General features: G+C 44.3%; 1 protein-coding gene across 1 annotated transcript in view; it reads left to right on the forward strand.

Annotated features, from left to right (window-relative positions):
- The first annotated feature begins 10,536 nt into the window (after positions 1-10,536).
- SH3TC1 (SH3 domain and tetratricopeptide repeats 1) overlaps positions 10,537-21,379 on the forward strand; it is a 29,801-nt gene continuing 18,958 nt past the window's right edge. The window contains exons 1-6 of the mRNA XM_033160314.1: positions 10,537-10,811; positions 13,305-13,554; positions 14,529-14,656; positions 17,773-17,878; positions 19,435-19,575; positions 21,007-21,169. Of these exons, the coding sequence (XP_033016205.1) occupies positions 13,326-13,554; positions 14,529-14,656; positions 17,773-17,878; positions 19,435-19,575; positions 21,007-21,169 (767 nt within the window). The 5' untranslated portion in view covers positions 10,537-10,811; positions 13,305-13,325. The remainder of the gene's footprint in view (positions 10,812-13,304; positions 13,555-14,528; positions 14,657-17,772; positions 17,879-19,434; positions 19,576-21,006; positions 21,170-21,379) is intronic.

Genomic DNA, 21,379 nt, shown 5'->3' on the forward strand with positions numbered 1-21,379 from the left:
CGCCGCCGCCTCCTCGGCAGGCCAGGCGCGGCGCTCCGGCGCTGAAGGCGGGGCGTGCGGGGCGGGGTGGAGGCTGCCGGGACGGGCGCGCAGCTCTGGGCCGCCCCCGCTTTGCCGCGGATGCCGCCGCCCTCCGGAGCTAGCGAAGGGCCCGGGGTTGCTGCTGCGACATGTCGCCGGGGAAAGCTGCAGTCGTCGATCCGGCGCCGGCGCCCACTTCTGGCCGCGTTGAGAAGACCTTTCGACGCCGCAAAATGTTACAGCCAAATAATAATTCCTGAGGCTTCATTTGTGCTGCGCTCGCCACACATTCATTACTCACGTGTAGGAGCACTGCTGCACAGTTTCCTTGCGCCAGGCGCTCTTTCCTGGAGGTGTGGACGTTTGCTTTGGGGTGGGATGCCCAGTTCCTTATTCGTTCGTACATAGAATCAGAGCATTGCAGAGTTGAAGGGGACCCCAAGGCTCATCTAGCCAACCCCACTACAATGCAGGAATCTCAACTCAAGCATCCATGATAGATGGCCATCCAACCTCAGCTTAAAAAACGCCCAGGAAGAAGAGCCAATGATTGAAATGTGAAATATCTTTGTCGAAAAGGAAGCACTAGGCCAGATATAATGCCATGGTGGGGGGAAGTCTGTCCAATGGTTTTATCTGGGATGGCACAAAGCTTAGTTGACCTGGGCTAACTGATAAACATGTTTGTCTGTAGATCAGAGCTTTCTAAACTTTTCATGTTGGTGACACACTTTTTAGACATGCATCATTTCGTGACACATTAATTCGGTTTTACTGGGAAACCACTTTGCAGACCCCGTGACAAACCTACACACTGCAGCCAACACACTTAATGTGTTGTGACACACAGTTTGGGAAGCTCTGATGTAGAGAATGCTTGTGCATCTAAAAGGGAAGAGCCTCATTACTAACTCAGGGCTAGTCAATTCATTTTGGTTACCTTAGGCAGAAAATCTCACATGTGCCTCTTGCTCCCTGGCAGAAGAAATATAACAGCAATGCATTAAATAACTACTGGTAACAATTTGCTGCTCTTTTTGTGGCAACTAAAATCTGCAGAACAAGGCAGACTGCAAGCAAAAAAGTTGACAAAACCAAGTCTCTGGCTGGATCTAGACACATTAAAGAAGCGTTTCAGTTAAATGTGTTGCAAACTTCATATGAGAAATCAGGTTAGCAAAAAGGGAACTCCACAGCGCCATCTGGTGTCACAGTGTTAGAATGCATAAACAACACATATAAAGCGCTTTTTCTTTGCCAATGTAGCTGAGTCCTCTGTCCCTCATATTCCTCACATAGTAATTGCATAGCCCCATCCTGGCTTCTTTTGGTTAGACTTAAACAAAGTACGTAGAGGCAGAGTGGAGCAGAACACTGGGGACATTATCTATTTAACATCTTGATGACTTAATACATGTGGTGGTGGACAATGGCTTGTCCACAGTTGAGCACTGTTTAGCTGTTAATCCACCTTTCCCTCAAATATGATCAGCATTGTCCACTACCTCGCATATTTGAATATTTGAACCTTTATAGGCCCACGACCACAAGTGGAAGGAAGGACATACAAAACCTTAGAACTGCATATTACCCTCTAACACCTCCAGAGTCTAAAATTATCAAACTTTGCTTCTGTACATCCTGTGCATATGGAACAGGATCCATGTTACTGGTATATATGCTGTTATATTCCAGGGCCAGATAAAACACACTAGCAGCCCCATTTTGCACATGTTGAAGTTTCCAGACTGTTTCAAAAAGCGTTCCCATGTAGAGAGCGTTGTAGGAATCTAGTCCAGAGGGGGGGGAGGCCCAACTTCTATAGGAAAAGCTGCATAAGAACATAAGGAGAGCCTGCTGGATCAGGCCTATGGCTCCAGCACCCTGTTCTCACAGTTGCCTGTGGCAAACCAGCAAGCAGGATTCGAGCACAACCCCCTCCTGTGGTTTCCAGCAACAGCCTCTAAAAGGCACTCTTGTGTTTCTGCCAATTCCACCAGCACATCCAGGGAAAGGAACAGATGAAGACCCTCCAGTGCCATACCTGAAGATGCACACCTGGCACTTCAGGAAAAGTGTAACCATCCCCAGAGCACAGCGATATCCTCACCCAGATTGTCAGAACCGCTAACAGATAGCACCTCTGCCTTATCAGAAGTACCGGTAAGTTTTAGTATGTTCACCCACCCAATCCATTTCTAAAAAGATTTCGAGCTCTTATGTGTACATTCCTAAATTTGTACAATGACTATGCTGAAAGGCTATTTTAAGCAAGTTTCTGGGTGCTTTATTAAGAACTTTGTGTCTGAATCATCTCACTCAGGAGGAACAAAACCTTTTCAGCTGTTCCCTACGTTAAGTTGCTGGGTTGGGGAGATAGGAAAGGACTTGTCAACTTGGTTCTGAGCTGATCGCAAATTCCTGGGCTGAGCAACTACTCAGCAGGACCCTGTCCCTTAATTCTTAGTATGCATCCATCTACCTGTTATGACGACTACTTTGCACCTGGCAGGGGCGGAGCAAGGGGGTCGGGGGAGCAGACTGCCCCAGGTACTGCTCTGGGGGGGTGACACCCGGGGCGGCTCCCTGCCCCTGTGATCGGCGCCACCAGCGCGCACGGGCCACTGCAAGTTTTAAGGCTGCAGCGCACGTCTGTGCTGCTGTTCGCGCGCTGCAGCCTTAAAACTTGCCGTGCCGCCGCACGGAAGGGGTGCCGGCAGCTTGCGCCCGCCATCTTGGGTGGACATGCACAGTCCACCCAAGATGGTGGGCGCGAGCGGCCGGCACCCCTTCTAACTGTGCAGCAGCACGGCAAAATTTAAGGCTGCAGCGCACAAATAGCAGCACAGCAGCCTTAAAACTTGCCGTGCCACTGCACGAAAGGGGTGCTGCGTCGTGACGTCAGGGTGTGCGCGTGCTCGGGAGCGGCGCACCGCCCCCCCCGCGTTTGCCACCCTAGGCGGCAAAGCGGCTCCCTACACCCCTGGCACCTAGTTCTAGCTGATGGACTTGAAAGCCAAATCAGATTCCTCTAGCCTGATGTTTTCTCCCCCTGCTCTGCACATTGCAGTAGTGTGTAGTTGTCAGAGTCTTGGACTAGGACGGGGGTCTGCAACCTGCGGCTCCGGAGCCGCATGCGGCTCTTTTGCACTTTTGCTGCGGCTCCGGGCAGGGCCGGTGCATTTAGCGCCGAAATGTAGGGGGCGCTGCGCCGCGCTGCTGGCCCGCCTGCGCCCACCCACTTCTCTACCTTGCCGGCGGCTGTGCTGTTCATGCGTGCCTTGTTTCGTGCCAGCGCAGGCGCAGCAGCAGACCGCAACAGCTTCCCTCCTTGGCGCCTGTCCCAGCGCTTGTTTTTGGCTGCTGCTGGTGGAGCTGCTGGCTGCTGTGATTCGACGAGGCGCGACGACTCGACGAGGTAAGGAGGCAGCTGCGGGCTGGGCCAGGGGCGGCGGGCGAGGGGGAAGCCCTCTTTTAAAAAAGTGGAAGGGCCTGGCTCCAGGACACGTGGCAGTCTGGGAAGGAAAAGGAAGCCCGGCTGTTCAGCTAAGGGCGGCCCAAGGGGATGAGATGGGCGCGGGAAAAAGCTCAGGGGATGACCGGTCCCGGGCTCTGTTTCGGGGGCACGCAGGAGACTTCCCTTAAGCAGCGTGGTGAAAGGGGCCCGAGCATGGGCGTACCGACGGGGGGGGGCAGGAGGGGGCAGCGACCCCCCCAGAAGCGGGAGTCCCATGGACTGAAAGAAGGGTTTTATCCATTCTGAAGGAATGTTTTCCCGTGCCTGTAGGGGGGACGTGATCAGCCCCCTGCTTCAGCCCCTCTCAGCTGCCTTGCCCAGCCCCTCTGCTGGCCAATAGTGATTGGGGCAGTGTGCATGCCGTGTGCTTTTGCATAAGTTTGCTAAACTTTTAGGGTTGCATTTGTGCTGTTCATGGGGCGGAAGTATTCTGGGAGGTTGGATTTCCCCTTCTAGATTTGCCCCTGCAGCGTCAGGCATTTGGACGGTTCCTTTAATACAGTGCTTGTTGTTTGGCTGGGGGGGGGGAGCGTTTCGTGATATTTTGCCATTTTGCCTTCATTACCTGCTTTTCATTACCTGTCTAAATTGTGCTATGAGCTTCTGGGTGTTTATATTATTGTGGGCCGCAATGGTTTTGTGGCTCCCAGTTTTTTTCTCTCTTCGGAAACGGGTCCAAGTGGCTCTTTTTGTCTTAAAGGTTGCAGACCCCTGGACTAGGACATGGGAGACCAGGGTTCTAATCCCCGTACTCGGCCATGAAGCTCACTGGGTGTCCATGGGCCAGACATCGCCTCTAAGCCTAAACCTACCTCATAGGGCTGTTGTGGGGATGAAATGGGGAGGGCCAGAACCGTCTACACTACCTGGAGCTCCCTGAAGGGAAAAAGTGGGATTTTAATCAATTAATTAAATGCATGGGAAATGACCATGTGGATTATCCTATAGAGTTCTCTTGGATAGACATACTGTACCTATATCTCATTTGAATGCTTGTTGCTTTGCGATGGGATCAGAAACTAAAATGTGACTGTTGCACTTTCCACCAGGCTGGTGATAGAGTAAACGAGTGAATGTGTAGATTTGACATGTAGATCTGCATCACAAGCTGCATTATTTGGTTTCTATTTCCTTGCTGGAATTATGATTACGGAGCAAATATTGGGCTGGCAACGAGCAGCCTTGAGATATTCCTTTGACCTTTGTAGACATTGCTTTATTATGGCCACGTTTGTCAACCAGTTTATAATAATCCCATTACTTTAAAATCCTTAGTGATCAGAAATTTGTTCCGAACCGTGTACAGGAGTGGCTATACTTTGATTTATGGTCCTGAAGAATGCCATATGGCAGAAATAGCCAGCTGTCTTTGAAGACAATGAAAAAACATTCCTCCTCCCAGATCTGGAAAATAACTGTCATGAGCTATTCATAACGATCCTCTGAGGGACTATTAACACGATAACTTTTATTTGTTCTGGAAAACACCAGAGACATCCAGTGACAGCTTTAAGGCATTCAGTGATAACAATTCAGAGAGGTATGAGGTCATCCTTTTTTTAGTTTCATTCTCGCAAATTCTGGATTATTAGTAGCTGTCTTACTGGTAGTTTTAAACAGTGTTTAAGATGGTTGGTTCTAACTACTGTTTTAAATTACAGTATTCTGTTGAAGTTTTGCATTGCAAGCCTATATTTTTATGTGAGCTGCCTTAGGAGAGCTTTTTGCCTTGAAGGATGGCTTAGAAATATTTAAAATAACATGAACAAAATAGTTCTGGAGCTTTCAAACTGCACACAGCAGCTGCTTAAAGGGAAAGTGTATCCAGTGTTATTACCTCCCTCAAATTCTTGGACCAACTTCTCACCACGACTTCTTAATTTTTATGACTGTAAAAGACAGTTTGGACTACAGCTTTGTGGGGACACTTGACATTCAATTGACTTCTGCAGATGGGTGTCTTTCTCTTCCCATCTTGGATTATGGTCATAAGCAGTAAATGAATCTAAGGTTGCCATATTTTCACCAGCTCCGTTACTGTTCAGATTGTGATTAAACACGTAAGGTTCAGGCCAGTAAAACAAAAAGCCGGTAGCCTTATTCCAGTCCCCCAACGACTGCAGGTTTTTTGTTTGCTTTAAGGACATTTACTTGGACTGCCTTTGTACACTCCAAAGCTACAATGCATATATTAATTTTTCCCTCTTTAACATTAAAATAGGACACCAACAATGGCACTTTATATGTTCCATCTAATAACATTTTGCCAGACATCTGCAGTTAAAGATTTAGCTAATTAGTTCAGGCCAGTAACTAGAATTCAGTCAGTTTCTGGCTCTTGGTCCTCTGCGTTCTGCCCCCCGCACTCCCAGATGCCCGGCTCCTGTGACCATCCACTGACATGCTTAGAGGCCTTCCCCAGCTCCTGTTTTTATTTGGCCTGTTATTTCCTTGATCCTCTCACGTATTTGCTTTGCAACCCACTGCTTACTCTGTTTCCCACTTCCTTCTGCAACTCCACTCCATTTGGGGCCCCTATTTTGATTCAGTTATCTGGAATTTCCCAAGTGAAAAGGGGTCCGTGTCTTGCTTCCTCTCCTGGGCTTCTTTAACACTCCAGCCGTAGTGCCCACAAAACACCCTCATGTTCCCACATGAAGATTTGTACCTCAGAGAGCTTTGCCTGAAATCAGCAGATTCCCCTTCAACATAGCGATTGTTAGCAGAGATTAATACTGTACAATCTTTCCTGCATATAAAGAACATGAGTGATGGGCCAAGGGACAGGTGGAAGGTGCCAGAACAGGGAATGCTGTCGTATGGAGCCTGCATTACCCTTTAAATTCACCCACCTGCCCAATTTACTGGCTGAAGCCTCCCATTATTGGCCTTCTCACAGCTGGATTGCTTTGCTTTGCTCTGCCTCCCCTGTCAGGTGAGTGTCTCCATCTCTCTCTGTGACTCAAGCTTTCATGAAGTCCGGCTTCATTCTGTTCTCTGCATTAGGTGCCAGATATACAAGGGCAAAGCATTTAGTTAATATTTTACTTTGTAACTAAGGCTTTAATCCTAACCCCATTTACCTGGGTGTAAGCCCCACTGAATTCACTAGGGTTTACTTCTGAGCAAGGGTTGTCCTGTGAGGCCCTAAAAATGAAGAAATAAAATAGGGTATTAGTGGGGTGGGAGTTAAACTAATATTTCTATGACTATGAATTAGCTATTTTTAATTATCCCTACATTTATTAAGTCAAGAGGCAATGTTTCCTCTGTGTGTGTGTTTGGCACCGGTAATTGTTTGGTAATTAAACTTCATGCTCAAAACAAAATAAAATAAAAAATTCCTTCCAGTAGCACCTTAGAGACCAACTAAGTTTGTTCTTTGTATGAGCTTTCGTGTGCATGACTTGTCATTCATTTTCTGTTGAAAACAGAACTATATTTTAATATTCCAAGGAGCTTGGGTCAACTTAACAGCTTCCATTTTATCCTCACAACAGTCCCTTAAAGGATGAGAGCTAGTGACTGGCTCAGTATCACCCAGCAAGTTTTGTGGTTGAATGGAGATTTCAAGCCGAATCTCTTTACTCAGTCCAACACTCTAACTTTTTCAGCTGTCCCTCAGACCATGTGGTGGGCCAGACTATATTTTGAAAAAAGAAGAACAAATTCCTATGCCCCACAAATAACCCAGAGATGCATTTTAAATAAAAGCACACATTCTACTCATGTAAAAACATGCTGATTCCCAGACCATCCACGGGCCAGATTGAGAAGGCGATTGGGCCACATCCGGCCACTGGGCCTTAGGTTGCCCACCCCTGCTCTAACCACTGCACTGCACAAGGGTGTTTCAGTTGGTTGCATCTGAAAATCCGCTGTGCATTGAGCTGACCATGCAGACACAGTGAAGCAGGAAGCTGTGCTGGCCCTGAAGAAAACAATAAAAGGAAATGTTCTCTTTCCCCCGCTCATATGTCAGGCATATCTCAGCTTCCTTTCAAAAGAAACCTAAATGCATCAAACTATCCAAAAGGGATTGTAGATGGACGTGTTTTGAATATTTGTTTTTATGTAGAAAGAGCCAAGTGATAGCTGGATCTGGAACCAGAGTAGAATGAGAACGGATATCACATACAGCTTGTGATCTTAAACATAAAGGGGATATACATCTTGCTAGTATGGGTTTAGAGCATGGGTAGGCAAACTAAGGTCCGGGGGCCGGATCCGGCCCAATCGCCTTCTAAATCCGGCCCACGGGCGGTCCGGGAATCAGTGTTTTTTTATATGGGGAGACCCAGCCCACTACTTGCTCAATTATTTCTTTTCTGGCAGTGCTTGTAACTCGTCCTAGTTCGCTCCCCCTTTCATTTCATCTCTCAGAAAACCACACAAGCAAATTTACAATAGGCAAATTTACAATTGTCTATGTGCTTCTGGGTGGCGCTGTGGTCTAAACCACTGAGACTAGGGCTTGCCAATTGGAAGGTCGGTAGTTCGAATCCCTGCGACGGGGTGAGCTCCCATTGTTTGGTCCCAGCTCCTGCCCACCTAGAAGTTCAAAAGCACGTCAAAGTGCAAGTAGATAAATAGGTACTGCTCCAGCGGGAAGGTAAATGGCGTTTCCGTGTGCTGCTCTGGTTTTGCCAGAAGTGGCTTAGTCATGCTGGCCACATGACCCGGAAAAACTGTCTGCGGACAAATGTCGGCTCCCTTGGCCGGTAAAGCAAGATGAGCGCCACAACCCCAAAGTTGTTTGCGACTGGACTTAACTGTCAGGGGTCCTTTACCTTTACCTTTTATGTCCTTCTGCACACTTTTGAGTAGGTTTAAAAACAACAACAACACAAAGCCCCAAGGTGCACATGGTGCATGTCCTCTTGGTATTTTATAGGCATAATAGAACCAGCACATTAGAAGGGAACCCAAACACAAAAGGGAAAATACTGTTATGAACGGAAATAACGTATGAGCGTGGACCACTCTTGTCTAACTCAGGGGGAAAATCAGTCAACAGCTAAATAATGCTTGAATATAGACAAGCCCTAAATCTAGTGTCAGATTATGATTTTTTAAATTGTATTCCTTCTAGTAGTATTTATGAAAGCAGAAGATGTGATAGTTGTAAGAAAAGGCCAAAATCAATCATACATGTGGCAACAATTTGTCTAATTTAAATTTTCTTGACCCCTGCCCCCTTCTCAGTAACAGCATAATTCGACTGAATTTGTATGAGATGGCAATTCACTTAAAATCAAATAGTTTTTGGGAAATGGCCTTGTGGGTGAAATTGGGACCCCTGCTGGGCCAAATATGACCTATGAATCAGAAAGTTATAGAGTAACATAAATTTGGCCTGCAATTAACTATTATACATTCTGTTTTATGTCAGGTCACCATATCTATATAGATCAGTCAAATTAATTACTTCCAGTGACAACATTATGACTTGTATATTCATTGACCGCTAAAGAAGACTCATCCACACTTCTGCTTGCTCCATGTCTAGAAAGCACAACTCTGAGCGGTTTCCCCCTTGCCCTACTCCTTTCCCAGGAGAACTTGCTCTTTTGTGCTAACAAAACCCAAATTGCTATTTGCTCCGATTGAGCACTAAAGAGCAGTTTTCCCCAGAAGAAAGCAGCAGGAAAATATTAAAGGTACCGGTAGATAAGCCCTGAGTTGAATTGAATCTGGTCTTCAGCATTAATTTTATCATGGACACCAAGGAGTTGGTCACATGAGCCTGATGTTTAGGTATCAGCTTACATCGTTGTGTTAATAATGACTCAGTTTAACCTAATGAAGGGGAGGGTTTTCAAATGCGTAGTAAGTAACCACACCCACCCGTGTGGACTCAATCTAGATGAGCATGAATGGTTCCAGACTGAGAAAAACTACATTGGTTAGGAAGACTGATTGCAAGAGCCCTGGGTCACAGTTTGTGTGCTCCTGACTGGGGAAGCCCAGGTAATGTTGGTAATAATAACAATAACAATAATAATTTATTTGCACTCCACCCATCTGAATGGGTTTCTCCAGCCACTCTGGGTGCCTTCCAACATACATAAAAGCATAACTGAACATTAAACATAAAAACATTTAAATCTGGTAGCCAGCCAGGATTGTTTTATTAGCTTCACCCAACTGCAGACGTTTCTAGAGAAGGTAGACCTAGCCCCAGGGACCCATGCTCTGGTCATATTCATACTGCTGTGAGTATGTGTGGCTGCTTTTAGAGGCAGTCTGGAAACTTCAGCCGGTTCAAATTGTGGCTGCCACAGTCCTAATGGGTGCACAACAGTCAGTTTCACCAGTTCCTGTATTATACTGTACCAGCTACACACTGACTTCTGCTATGTTTCTTGGACCATTTTAAAGTGCTTAACCTTTCAACCCCTAAAAGGGCCTGAGCTATGTGATAGACCATGTGCACCCATACCAGACTGCACATTGAGGTCTCAGTCAGAGGCCACCTTGGTGTGTCCGCTGCCTCGGTCTATGAAGTTGGTGACCATGTGTCAGAGAGGACCTTTTATGCAGCGATTCTTCCCTTGGCACACCCAGTGGAACTGTGCTAACACTGCTGAGCCGCTTGTGTGTCACTCTGACTTGCACCTTTACTTTACTATGGAGATAGTGATTTGGCTGGATTATAGTCAATATGTTAAATATTTTTAACCATTGTGGTTTCATCATTCATCCTCTTAGGGCTTAATTTGATCCAGGGCTCAGCACAGTGCCTGTTTTCTGTGCAAAGGCTTCCACCCTAGGATGTATGAAGACAGGTCCCTGAACACTGGCATTTTTTCTCACCAATGAGTAAACATGGGAGTCCCCACTTGACAGGGTCTGGGGGAAGGGCTTCCAGCCTGAGCTGTTGGTCAGGAAGACTTGAGCCCCACCATTTATTCTGCTGTTGATTGCAGGAGGCAAAAGCAAAGCTGAAGTCTGCCCCATGAGTGATGCGCTGGTTCTAAAAGCTGAAAGCAATAAAAAGGATATAATCTGCAATCATGGAGTTCAGGATTTCAACAGGCAAAGAGCAACAAGTCAGTTTTAAAGAAGAGACTCTAAGATTAACAGTGTCTGTTAATGGTCAACTAACTTGCAGAGTTAGCTAAACTGTCCAGATCAAATGCGAGCCAACAGGAAAAGAGAAGTGGGGGGAGGTTCAAACAGGAAAGGATGTATCGGGAATTGGTTGGAACAAAACTGGTAAAATGTGCCTTATGTTGCTGAAGTGAAAATTAGGAACCAGCAAGACTGGGAGGTAGGTGTACTCTCGGACTTTTTGTTTGTGTGTTTTGATTCAGTTCTGTGGCTCTCATAGGGCTGACCCTATCATTAGGCAGGGTGAGGTGTTTACTTCAGAACAAGGGCAACAACAAATTGTTAGCTATTCTAATTTTGTTGTTGTTGTATTTTGACTGTCGGGAAGAGGCACTTGTGAGATTTTTCTGCCTCAAGTGCCAACATAACTTTCCCTACTATGGTCCTTTGACCTTAACATGCGGTTGGGGTGAGGCACCATTTGGCGTTCTGCTTCAACTAGCAAAATGTCTTGGGCTGGCCCTCTCTGCGGCTATTTCAAATACTGGGCAACTAACGCAGCTTTTTGCAGGAAGACTGAATGCATGAGAAGAGAAGAGAAGGGGATTAGTCTGTAAAATAAAATAGTTATGGTGCCTGGGGGGGGGGGGAATGGCAAACTGATGTAAAACAGCTTTTCAGGAATTTGCACAGGATAGATGATTTTCTCTTCCTAGAATATGAAATCCAATGAACCCTTAAGTCCTAAGTCCTTCGTCATTCCCTCACACTACCACATGCACACTTTACACTGTCTTTCCCCCCTATCCATGTAGGTCAAAATGACAGCTGGTGCAGTTTGGGGGTTAACAGAATGAAAGCTGAATGACAACTGTAAACAAGAGCTTCCCAGCTGGTGTCTACCATGGGTGTGCAAAGTGGGGGGCCATTTTATTAAGGAGAAGCAGCAGGAGGGGGAAATTTACTATTGAAAGTTTTATTTCCCTTGCACTCCGTTCCCAGGCCACTTTCTCGCAGTTGTAGGTTGACAAGGGGGAAAAGTGGGGGGGGGGGGGAAATGCGAAGGGAAAGCAGCAGCCGGGAAAGAATGAAACAGCCCATCCCACCCACCTCCTGCTTCTCCCCTCCAAATGCCCCCCAGCAAATGCTTGGCAGTTGATGGCATACATTTTGTTGGGTTTCTGGTGTTTGCTGCTGAAAAGTAGTTCTATTCTGGGTGCAGGATATGAATATGGTTATGAGCCTTGGCTGTATCTCTCCTTTTCTTTTGATTCCAGAGAGACAGCAGAAGTCTAATTTTTTTATTATTATCTGGGAGCAATGATTAATTGGATGTGGATTAACAAGCTGAGGTTTAATCGTGTAAAGACAGGGAGGTGCAACAAGAAAACTAATCCAGGATTAGCTGTGCAGCCTGTTCTAGATGGGGGTTGCTTACTTTGAAATATACGGGGCTTCTTGAAAGATCAGCGGCTTAAGGGTGCTCTTGGATCCTGCCTTGGTCCTGGGTGGTCAGGTGGCAACTATAACTAGGACTGTGTCCATACTCCCATCTAGTGTGATCCCAGCATTGCCTTGGGAAGATGTGTACCCACAATGTTAGCAACAACCCATATCCTGTATCTTATGAAATACTGTATTTTGATGTGTTTTCCTCCAAACCAGCTTTGATCCAAGTTAAGAAGAACCACCACCCATTATTATTATTATTATTAATGAATTTTAACCATTTTAATTTTACCTTTATTAATTCCCCACATCATTATTCCGTATTGCATAATACTAAATTATTCCATCCATGTCCATAGTCCCTCCACTAAGATCACACATTGGACCAGTATTCCATTTTTGTTTCTCATTATATATCTGCTTGTTCATATCCAAATCCATATGTTCAGTTCCATGCCCTGTTGTGTTTACGATTGTATCCCAATCTCCACCTCATAGACCTTCCATTTTTATTTTCCCCAGTCTTTTCCCATAGATAGTGCCATAGTTTTAATAGCAACATTCTCTTAATTGACTCCAGATTGTATGCAAAGGTACTTCCTCTCTGCTAAAACTAAAAAAAGGCCAGGAATGAAGCCTGAAAGTTTCCCCCCACTCTACACTCCATTAACACTATATCCGGATAGTTATCCAAATCATTTGTGACTTTATCTTCTACGTCTCCTCTAAATCATTGTATGGAGGTCATCTCCATTTCCATTTCCCTTTCCCTTTCCACATGACCACCTGGTTCCTTCCATTTGATCATTTCTTGATTTAGTCCTGCCAACTTTTCATCACTTTGGTCTGGGGCCTCTGTGTATTCCCCATTCCCATTTTCTGCCTCATATTCCTCTGGCTCCTTTTTCCATTATCATCTGGTTCATTTTCATCAAACATTGATCAGATCATTTTTAATTGTTCAGCCATCAACTGCTGAACAATACCAACAGTCACTGGTTGATCCAAAGGTACCTTTACCATATTGGATGCTTTTAATGTTCTTGTTATTATTAGCCACTCAATCCACCTTAATATAGTCTACTTAAAAACTATAGTCTTGGACTTCTGCAGCTGTGACTGTTATCTCGAAACAAATTCTTTTTCTCATGAGAGACATTTTCTTGAGTTCTTTAGTGGCAGTGGTAGCTCAGTCTCATAGCCACAATACTATATCATGTCAGCTTACACCAACAGAGTTTGTGTGGTACTTTGCTTTTTATAGTGCTGGTTGTACCTGAAAAAGATGGAGTCCTCAGTAGCAACAGGAGAAGAACAATTTGGCACATCTGTTTCTGAGTATGATGCTATCACAGAGGGAAATAATCCCTGCATCTCTCCCTCATACCTGCAACCCAAGCAGAAAACCAGCTGGGAAGACAACGCAGAGCTACTGGGAGAGAGCACCTCTCCTTGCAAGCTTGTGCCTTTGTCCAATGTGAATGAGGGAATTGCATTGCAGCAGCAGCAGAAAGGTAAGGCCTGTTAACGTCCTCCAGTTGTTTCACCTCTCCTCAACCCTCAAACATTTAATAATAATAATAATAGTTCAACTTGCTTCAATACTCATATGTTGCCAGTGAAGCAATGTCAATTATGGTAGCATTGCAGTCTAAAAAGGAAAATCACAGGGATAACTGTATTATTTATTTCGTTTTGTTCTTAGAAAAAGGAGTGTCTCATGAGTTCTGTTAAGTAAGGGGATAATTTGCATTCATGAATGCATTCAGCTTGCATTCATCTGGCTGTGGTTCAGGAGATTACTCTGCTGAAGAACACACCGGTACTTTATTACTTAAATTCCCAGTGTTTCTGCTCATAATATTATTCAACGCATTTTAAACAATGGAATATTTCTGCTATATATGATGAAAACATCTTTTTGACATTTCTGATGTTTTAGATAAGTACACTTACTTGGGAGTAAGCTCCATAGCGGTACTTACTTCTGAGTTAATATGCATAGAACTGTACTACAGTGGTACCTCAGGTTACAAACACCTTGGGTTACAAACACTTCAGGTTACAGATTCTGCTAACCCAGAAATAGTACCTCAGGTTAAGAACTTTGCTTCAGGATGAGAACAGAAATCGAGTGGCGGCAGTGGGAGCTAAGGTGGTACCTCAGGTTAAGAACGGTTTCAGGTTAAGAACGGACCTCCAGAATGAATTAAGTTCGTAACCAGAGGTACCACTGTACTGTTGGTATTCTAATTTTTACCACATTTATTTATATTTAGTATAGTATAGTCTTTATTCCTTGTCTTTTTCATAATAAAAAAGTGAAATACTGCAAATATTCACAAATCCTTTTGCAAAAGGATGAGGCATCTGTGAGCCACTGCCAATCAAAGTAGACAGTTCTAAGCTAGATGAAGCAATCTGACTTCAGTATAAGGTAGGTTAATGATATGTTCATATTCACAGTCTACCAAACACATATTTTCAGATTTACCCCTGAAGATAACCATGGTAAAATGTAAGACCGGGCTTCCCGACTCTCAGCTGCAGGGTTACCTGAGAGGACAACTTCGTCTACTGGAAAACGATGACAAAAAAGCCAGGGCAGTTTTCTGTGTAAGTCATTTACAAACAATTATTACCCACAATTGCCTTCAGTGCCACAAAATTAAGCTTCCAGGATCTATAATAAGCCATGGGAATTGTTTTTGCACAGCCTGCTATCCTTCATGTAGAAAATATGGCTGGGCACCCGTCTCTGCTTAACTGCAAAGCACAAAATGGTCACAACTTTTAAGAGGGCAATAATTTTAGCTCTGTAGCTGTAGTCAACCTTATTTCTTGATGCTTTATGATAAAACAAAGCTGTCAACTTGGCTGTCAACGCTTAGAATGCTATAAAGCTGAAATAGCAGCTTCTGCTGTATTCTCAGGCTAGTTATAATATTAATCTTTGAAAGCCCTAAATGGCCTGAGACGAAGATTATTCACAGGATCACTTGCTGCTTTCAGGTGCCTGGCACAAATATGAATCTCTTTCAGCGTACTTTGCTTCCCAGGGGGTGTTTCCACACCCCACCCCACTTTCCTCACAATTAGACCCAAGAAGGATATTGGGATGTGCAATCTGAACAGACGAGCAGCAGGAAGAAGGTCTCTGGATGAAGATTAGTTGTCCGTCCTCCACAGTCCAGCTCCCTTTCCCCCCACTCTCAGCTGCTCCCCAGTCAGGGAAAGTAAAGTTTAAACCTTCCTTCCACCTGCCATCTTTCTTATGCAGGGGTCAGCAACCTTTTTCAGCCGTGGGCCGGTCCACCGTCCCTCAGACCATGTGGTGGACTATATTTTTTTGGGGGGGGGGGAAATGAACAAATTCCTATGCCCCACAAATAATCCAGAGGTGCATTTTAAATAAAAGCACACATGCTACTGATGTAAAAACACGCTGACTCCTGCACCGTCCATGGGCCCAATTGAGAAGTTGATTGGGCCATATCCAGCCCGTGGGCCTTAGGTTGCCTACCCCTGTTCTTAAGCATCCCCACCACCGCTGCTATTAAGTTTAGGAAAAAGTTTAATAGTAGCAAGGGGCCCAATTATTATAGGAAACTGCAGGTGAGGGGATATTTAACCAGGCAAGAGGTCTGGGAGAAAAAGGGTGTAAAGTACCTCTAATCCTCCCCACTGCCATTTCTGGTTCAGTCCACTGCTGAAAGATTGCTCCAAGTCCAGCCTTCTTTTCCTCTGCTGGTTAAAACTTTCCTTCCTCTTCAATCCCCCTTGTGCTGCTCAGCAGAGGGGGGCATCCAGCTCAGGTTGGTGAGAAGGGACCTGGACTGCAGACAAAATTTAGGATTTATCTAGAGGGCCCCCACTTCTTTTTTTCCTGCAGCTTGGCTGGGTATGTTGTGGCCCAGGTAAGTTTATAGATTGGCAATGAAGCAGCCCAGGGAGTGCAGATTGCACACTTCTGAACAAGAAATGGAAAATGGCAGGTTTCTTGGAGACACTGCATACTAACCAGACAATGTGCACATTACCCAGCAAATGTACCAAATGCAATTGACACATGCCCAAATCCCTTTGGAGATTATGCATCATATCTGGAGAATGTATAAAACTCAGTAAATATATGCTCATTTCCCAAGGCCTGTTGGAAATTATGTATATAGACTGGGAATATGCAATTCTCTCTTCATGAAAGGTTTGTTTGTTTGTTTCATACAATTTATATACCATTTGATTATAAATAAATAAATAAATAAATAAATCTCAAAGCCGTTTATAAAACAATACAATGATCAGTAAAAAAAACCAGTTGAAACAACTATTTAAAGTGTTCAAATAATAATTAAAACAGCAATAAACTAAAAATGGATTAAAACATATGTGAACATTCTGCATTTCTGATTAGGCTTGCCTAAACAAAAATGTTTTTAGTGGGTGTGGCGGTTTGCTCAACCTGCACAGGTCTCCCAGACGTTTAACGGTCCGTTGATACCTGCGCTCACCACTTTGTTAATTAACCGCTGCCACCAACCAGTCTGTCTGGTATTTACTTCACTCAGTTCAGTCAAGGAGAATATTGGAACAAAACTATTTTTATTGAAGTTTAGTACATAAGCATGTGGTTTCTGAATAAACAGTTCTTTCTTGGTTGTGTTCTTGTTAACAACAGTGCCCAATGCTTTCTCCCGCCCTTGTTCCTACTCCTTCCCTTGCCACCCTCCTTCCAGCCTCTCAATACCCATAACAAGCCCCCAGACAAAGACAAAGACCCTGACCAAAAGACAAGACAAAAGACCCCCTTCCTTCCCTGGGAGGGGTTTATATAGCCCACATAACTCCGCCCCCTAAAGGTTCTTACTGGTTATTCCTTTTAACTCCTTCTATGCCATTCCTAAGTGATCGCCACAGTGGGCACTCAGAAAAATACAATGAAGGTGCTCGCCAGTTGTCAGTAGGCAGGGCGTCTCAAATTGTGAGTCCTGGCACGCTAAAAGATTGATTTCTTTCAAACACTGAACAATTATTATGTGGCACCTGTAGCAGTGCCAGTTCCGCAAATCGAAGTTGTCTGGTGGGCAGATATGGCATAAGGTGATCTCAAAGATAAACTTGCAGGATTATGTGCACTTTCTATGAAGCCTGGTAACTGTGCACAATGGCCAGTTGTGCACATTGACCACTCAACTTCTTACATTCCTCTTAACACATGCAGGGCTTTTTTCCCAGCTGGAACTCACCAGAACTGAGTTCTGGCACCTCTTTTTCTAGGAAAAAAAGCCCTAGTTGAAAAACACATGTATGGTTATTTTGCTTCACTCGGTGCAGCTGAGTTGCTCTTTCTCTCTCCAATCTCTAATGTAGCTTCTGTAGGTCTGTTTCTCTTGGGGCAAACTTGTGGTTTAATTATTTCCACCATGGTTTTTTTTTCTCATTTAGCTCAAATATGATTTAACTGGTTCCTTCCATAGGACTCACATACCAGTATATGTATTGTCTTCATCTGTTTTGGAACTGTGTGTGTGTGTGTGTGTGTGTGTGTGTGTATATATATATATATATATATATATATATATATATATATATATATATGATGTTTCAAATATCTTTTATTATTTCATCACTTGTTTGCTGCCCTAGGCTCCCTTGGGAGAAAGGACAGGATATACCGTAAATTTAATCAAAAGCAACAACCAGCAACACATGGGTGTTTTTGCCTTTCCTAGGAGTTGTCTGCCAGGCTGCTGTCCATTCACAGTGAAGACCAACTAATAGTGGTGACATTTTGGACCTTTGAAGAAATCTGGAAGTTTGTAACTTATTATTCCCTTGGTAAAGCACTTCTGCCTATAGGAAAGTTAAGATTTTCTTTGTGATTGTTGATATTATAAATATAAGTCCTCACAGTACATTTCTTCACAGTAAGAAATATAAACCAGCTTTTTTTCCAATGCTTTCTATTTTTTCTGCTTTCTTTTTCGGGAACATGCTGTTGGATTTTTTACAGGTACCGAAGGGCTTGAAAATGGAAGGGTTTTCAACACCTTTGCTCATGACTCAAAGTGAAAACACTTGTAAGGATGAAATATTTATCAGCATAGCTTCCACTAGATAAAACTGAGGGCTGTAAACTCTCCATTTCTCTTTGGCTGAAGATGGGTGTCATAAACTAAAAGTACATCATTGAGCATTATGATGACAATGACAATGACAATGATGATGATTATACTGCCCTTCATCTGTAGATCTCAGGGCGGTTCACAACATAAAATTACAAAATAAAAAGCACAAGGTACATAATATATTTAACAACAAAAACCAAACTAACAGTCCCCCATCCAACAACACATTTAATAGGGCACCGGTTGTTAATCAGCCAAAGGCCTGATTGAAGAGGAACGTTATTGCCTGACACCTAAAGGTTTATAATGAAGGCGCCAGGCGAACTTCACTGGGGAGAGCATTCAGGGAGCCACCACAGAGAAGGCCCTGTTCTCATGTTGCCACCCTCCGGACCTCTTGTGGAGGAAGCACATGAAGGAGGGTCTCAGATGATGATCTCAGTTTTCCGGGTAGGTTCATATGGAAAGAGGCATTCCTTGAGGTATTGTGGTCCTGAGCCATTTTAAGCCTTTATAGGTCAGAACCAGCACTTTGAATTGGGCCCGAAAACTAATTGTCGGCCACTGTAGTCCAACCAGGATCAGTGTAATGTGCCTGAACCATCTTGCCCAATTGTGCGCCAGCTGAAGTTTCTGAACCATCTTCCAAGGCTGCCCTACGTATAACGTGCTGCAGTAATCTAACCTAGAGGTTACCAGAGCACAGAGGGTATCGTTTTTATTCTCCATGCTTGCGTTCAAGTCCTTTTTCTTTAGTTTTAAAAAGTTCATTTCATCTCTGTTACAACAAAATGAACTGAATTCAGAAATGCATAAAAAGTAGGTTACATGCACAGCCCTCTTGCCCTAGTTTTCAAAATCAGCCCCCTAAAGGGTTCATATCATTGAGGGTGGGCAGAAGCAGTTTATGGATGAAATGGGTTCAAATAACCTTTGGTGTCTTTGCTGCAAAAAGGTTATAGCAGACACAAACACCATGCAGATTAGAAAAAAAAAACCATTATCAATCTTACTTCCAGTGAAAACATGCCCTGGCCAGGATATTTTATTTTAAGGCAAAGATCTCGCAGGACAGTTCACATAAAACTGTTACAAAAGGATAAGATGCATTTCAATAATTAAAAAAACACCAATTTAAAACTGTGGTCTTGAAACTACTCACAGGTCAGCTACACCTTGTTACCTGCCCTTGTTTCTGCTATTACCGGCTTTATGAAAAAGGGACTTAAAAAAAAATCCACTTACACTGAAAAATTTCTTCGGCAGGTTTTTTAAATCATTGTATGGAGAACCTGTTACTAGATGACTATTTCTGGCTCTCTTCATCAGAGGAATCAGTTGGAATTGATGTCAGTCTTGATGAGGAATGTCTTGGTATGATATACAGAGGCCTCTTAATTCAAGAAGGTACTGACTTTGTATTAGTAATTGTCCGGAAATACTAAATATTCATGGAATTAAATCACATGATGATGATTGGGAACAAATGTTGAACATTCCATATTACAAAATGCTGCGGTGTGGGGGCCCCTCTCACTAGAAGGAGGTGCTTCTAGCCAGGAGTTAGTGGAGAAAGGGGGAAAACATTTCCGGTGGGAGAGCTGAAAATAGCATCTTAAAAAGCAGAGACATCACCTTGCCGACAAAGGTCCATATAGTTAAAGCTATGGTTTTCCCAAGTAATGTATGGAAGTGAGAGCTGGACCATAAAGAAGGCTGATCGCCAAAGAATTGATGCTTTTGAATTATGGTGCTGGAGGAAACTCTTGAGAGTCCCATGGACTGCAAGAAGATCTAACCTATCCATTCTTAAAGAAATCAGCCCTGAGTGCTGAGGTTCCAATACTTTGGCCACATCATGAGAAGAGAAAAACTCCCTAGAAAAGACCCTGATGTTGGGAAAGACTGAGGGCACAAGGAGAAGGGGACAACAGAGGATGAGATGGTTGGACAGTGTTCTCAAAGCTACCAACATGAATCTGACCAAACTGCGGGAGGCAGTGGAAGACAGGAGTGCCTGGCGTGCTCTGGTCCATGGGGTCACGAAGAGTCGGACACGACTAAACAACAACAGATGAGTCTAAAAAGCCTGGGACACAATTTTTCACGGCCCTCTAGTGGCTATTTTCCCAGAAGTAATGTATTTATGCAGGTGGTGCTGTGGGTTAAACCACAGAGCCTAAGGCTTGCCGAGGTGCTCGGTCCCAGCTCCTGCCAACCTAGCAGTTTGAAAGCACGCAGTGCAAGTAGATAAATAGGTACCACTCTGGCGGGAAGGTAAACAGCATTTCCGTGTGCTGCTCTGGTTCGCCAGAAGCGGCTTAGTCATGCTGGCCACATGACCCGGAAGCTGTCTGCGGACGAACGTCAGCTCCCTCGGCCAGTAAAGCGAGATGAGCACCACAACCCCAGAGTCATCCATGACTGGACCTAATGGTCAGGGGTCCCTTTACCTTTAATGAATTTAGCCTTAACTCTGGAAGCATATACTTGATTCTGACCAAACGGAGCCTTCTAGAGCACAATACATCAGGATTACACCCCCCCCCACAAAAACCCCATAGAACCACAGAATCATAGAACTGTAGAGTTGGAAGGGTTCCCCAGAGGTCATCTAGTCCAATCCCCTGCAAATACGACCATAAAACCTTCACTACCACCCCTTATTTCATTTAACAGCATCAAACGAAAGAAAAGACAATGTTCAGAGTGTACTTCACGTTTCAGAGAGAGAAACGCCCCTCCCACAGGGTCTGGGGTTCATTTTATGTGGCTCATGTTAAAATGACTGCAAAAATACTTGATATGTTTTTAAATACAGCTTTTTTTTTTCTTAAGGTACCTTCTTTGTATATCATAATGAAAACGTAAGCGAGAGAAGAGCTGCAGATGCTGGAGTCGGAATTCACCAGCTGAATTGGTCCGCTACTGAGAAACCTCCTGAAGAAATGGGGGGGAACCTGGCTAAGGGCTTTCCAGAGCCCCTGATCCCTTTTCACCAGTAGGTCTCTGAACTTAACTTTCAGCTCCGCCTGTGTGCGCACGTGTATTTGCAAATATACACCAAATGATCGTTCTATAATAAAAGCACATGCTCATTTCTTCATCATCCCCCCCCCCCAGTTTTACAGCAGATGGAGAAGGATTCATATTTAAATGTTTTGATGTCTAGTGAAAGTGACAGCATTTCCTATGTATGGCAAGAATTGTT

Source organism: Lacerta agilis, chromosome 9, assembly GCF_009819535.1.
Source record: "Lacerta agilis isolate rLacAgi1 chromosome 9, rLacAgi1.pri, whole genome shotgun sequence".
Taxonomy (NCBI): domain Eukaryota; kingdom Metazoa; phylum Chordata; class Lepidosauria; order Squamata; family Lacertidae; genus Lacerta; species Lacerta agilis.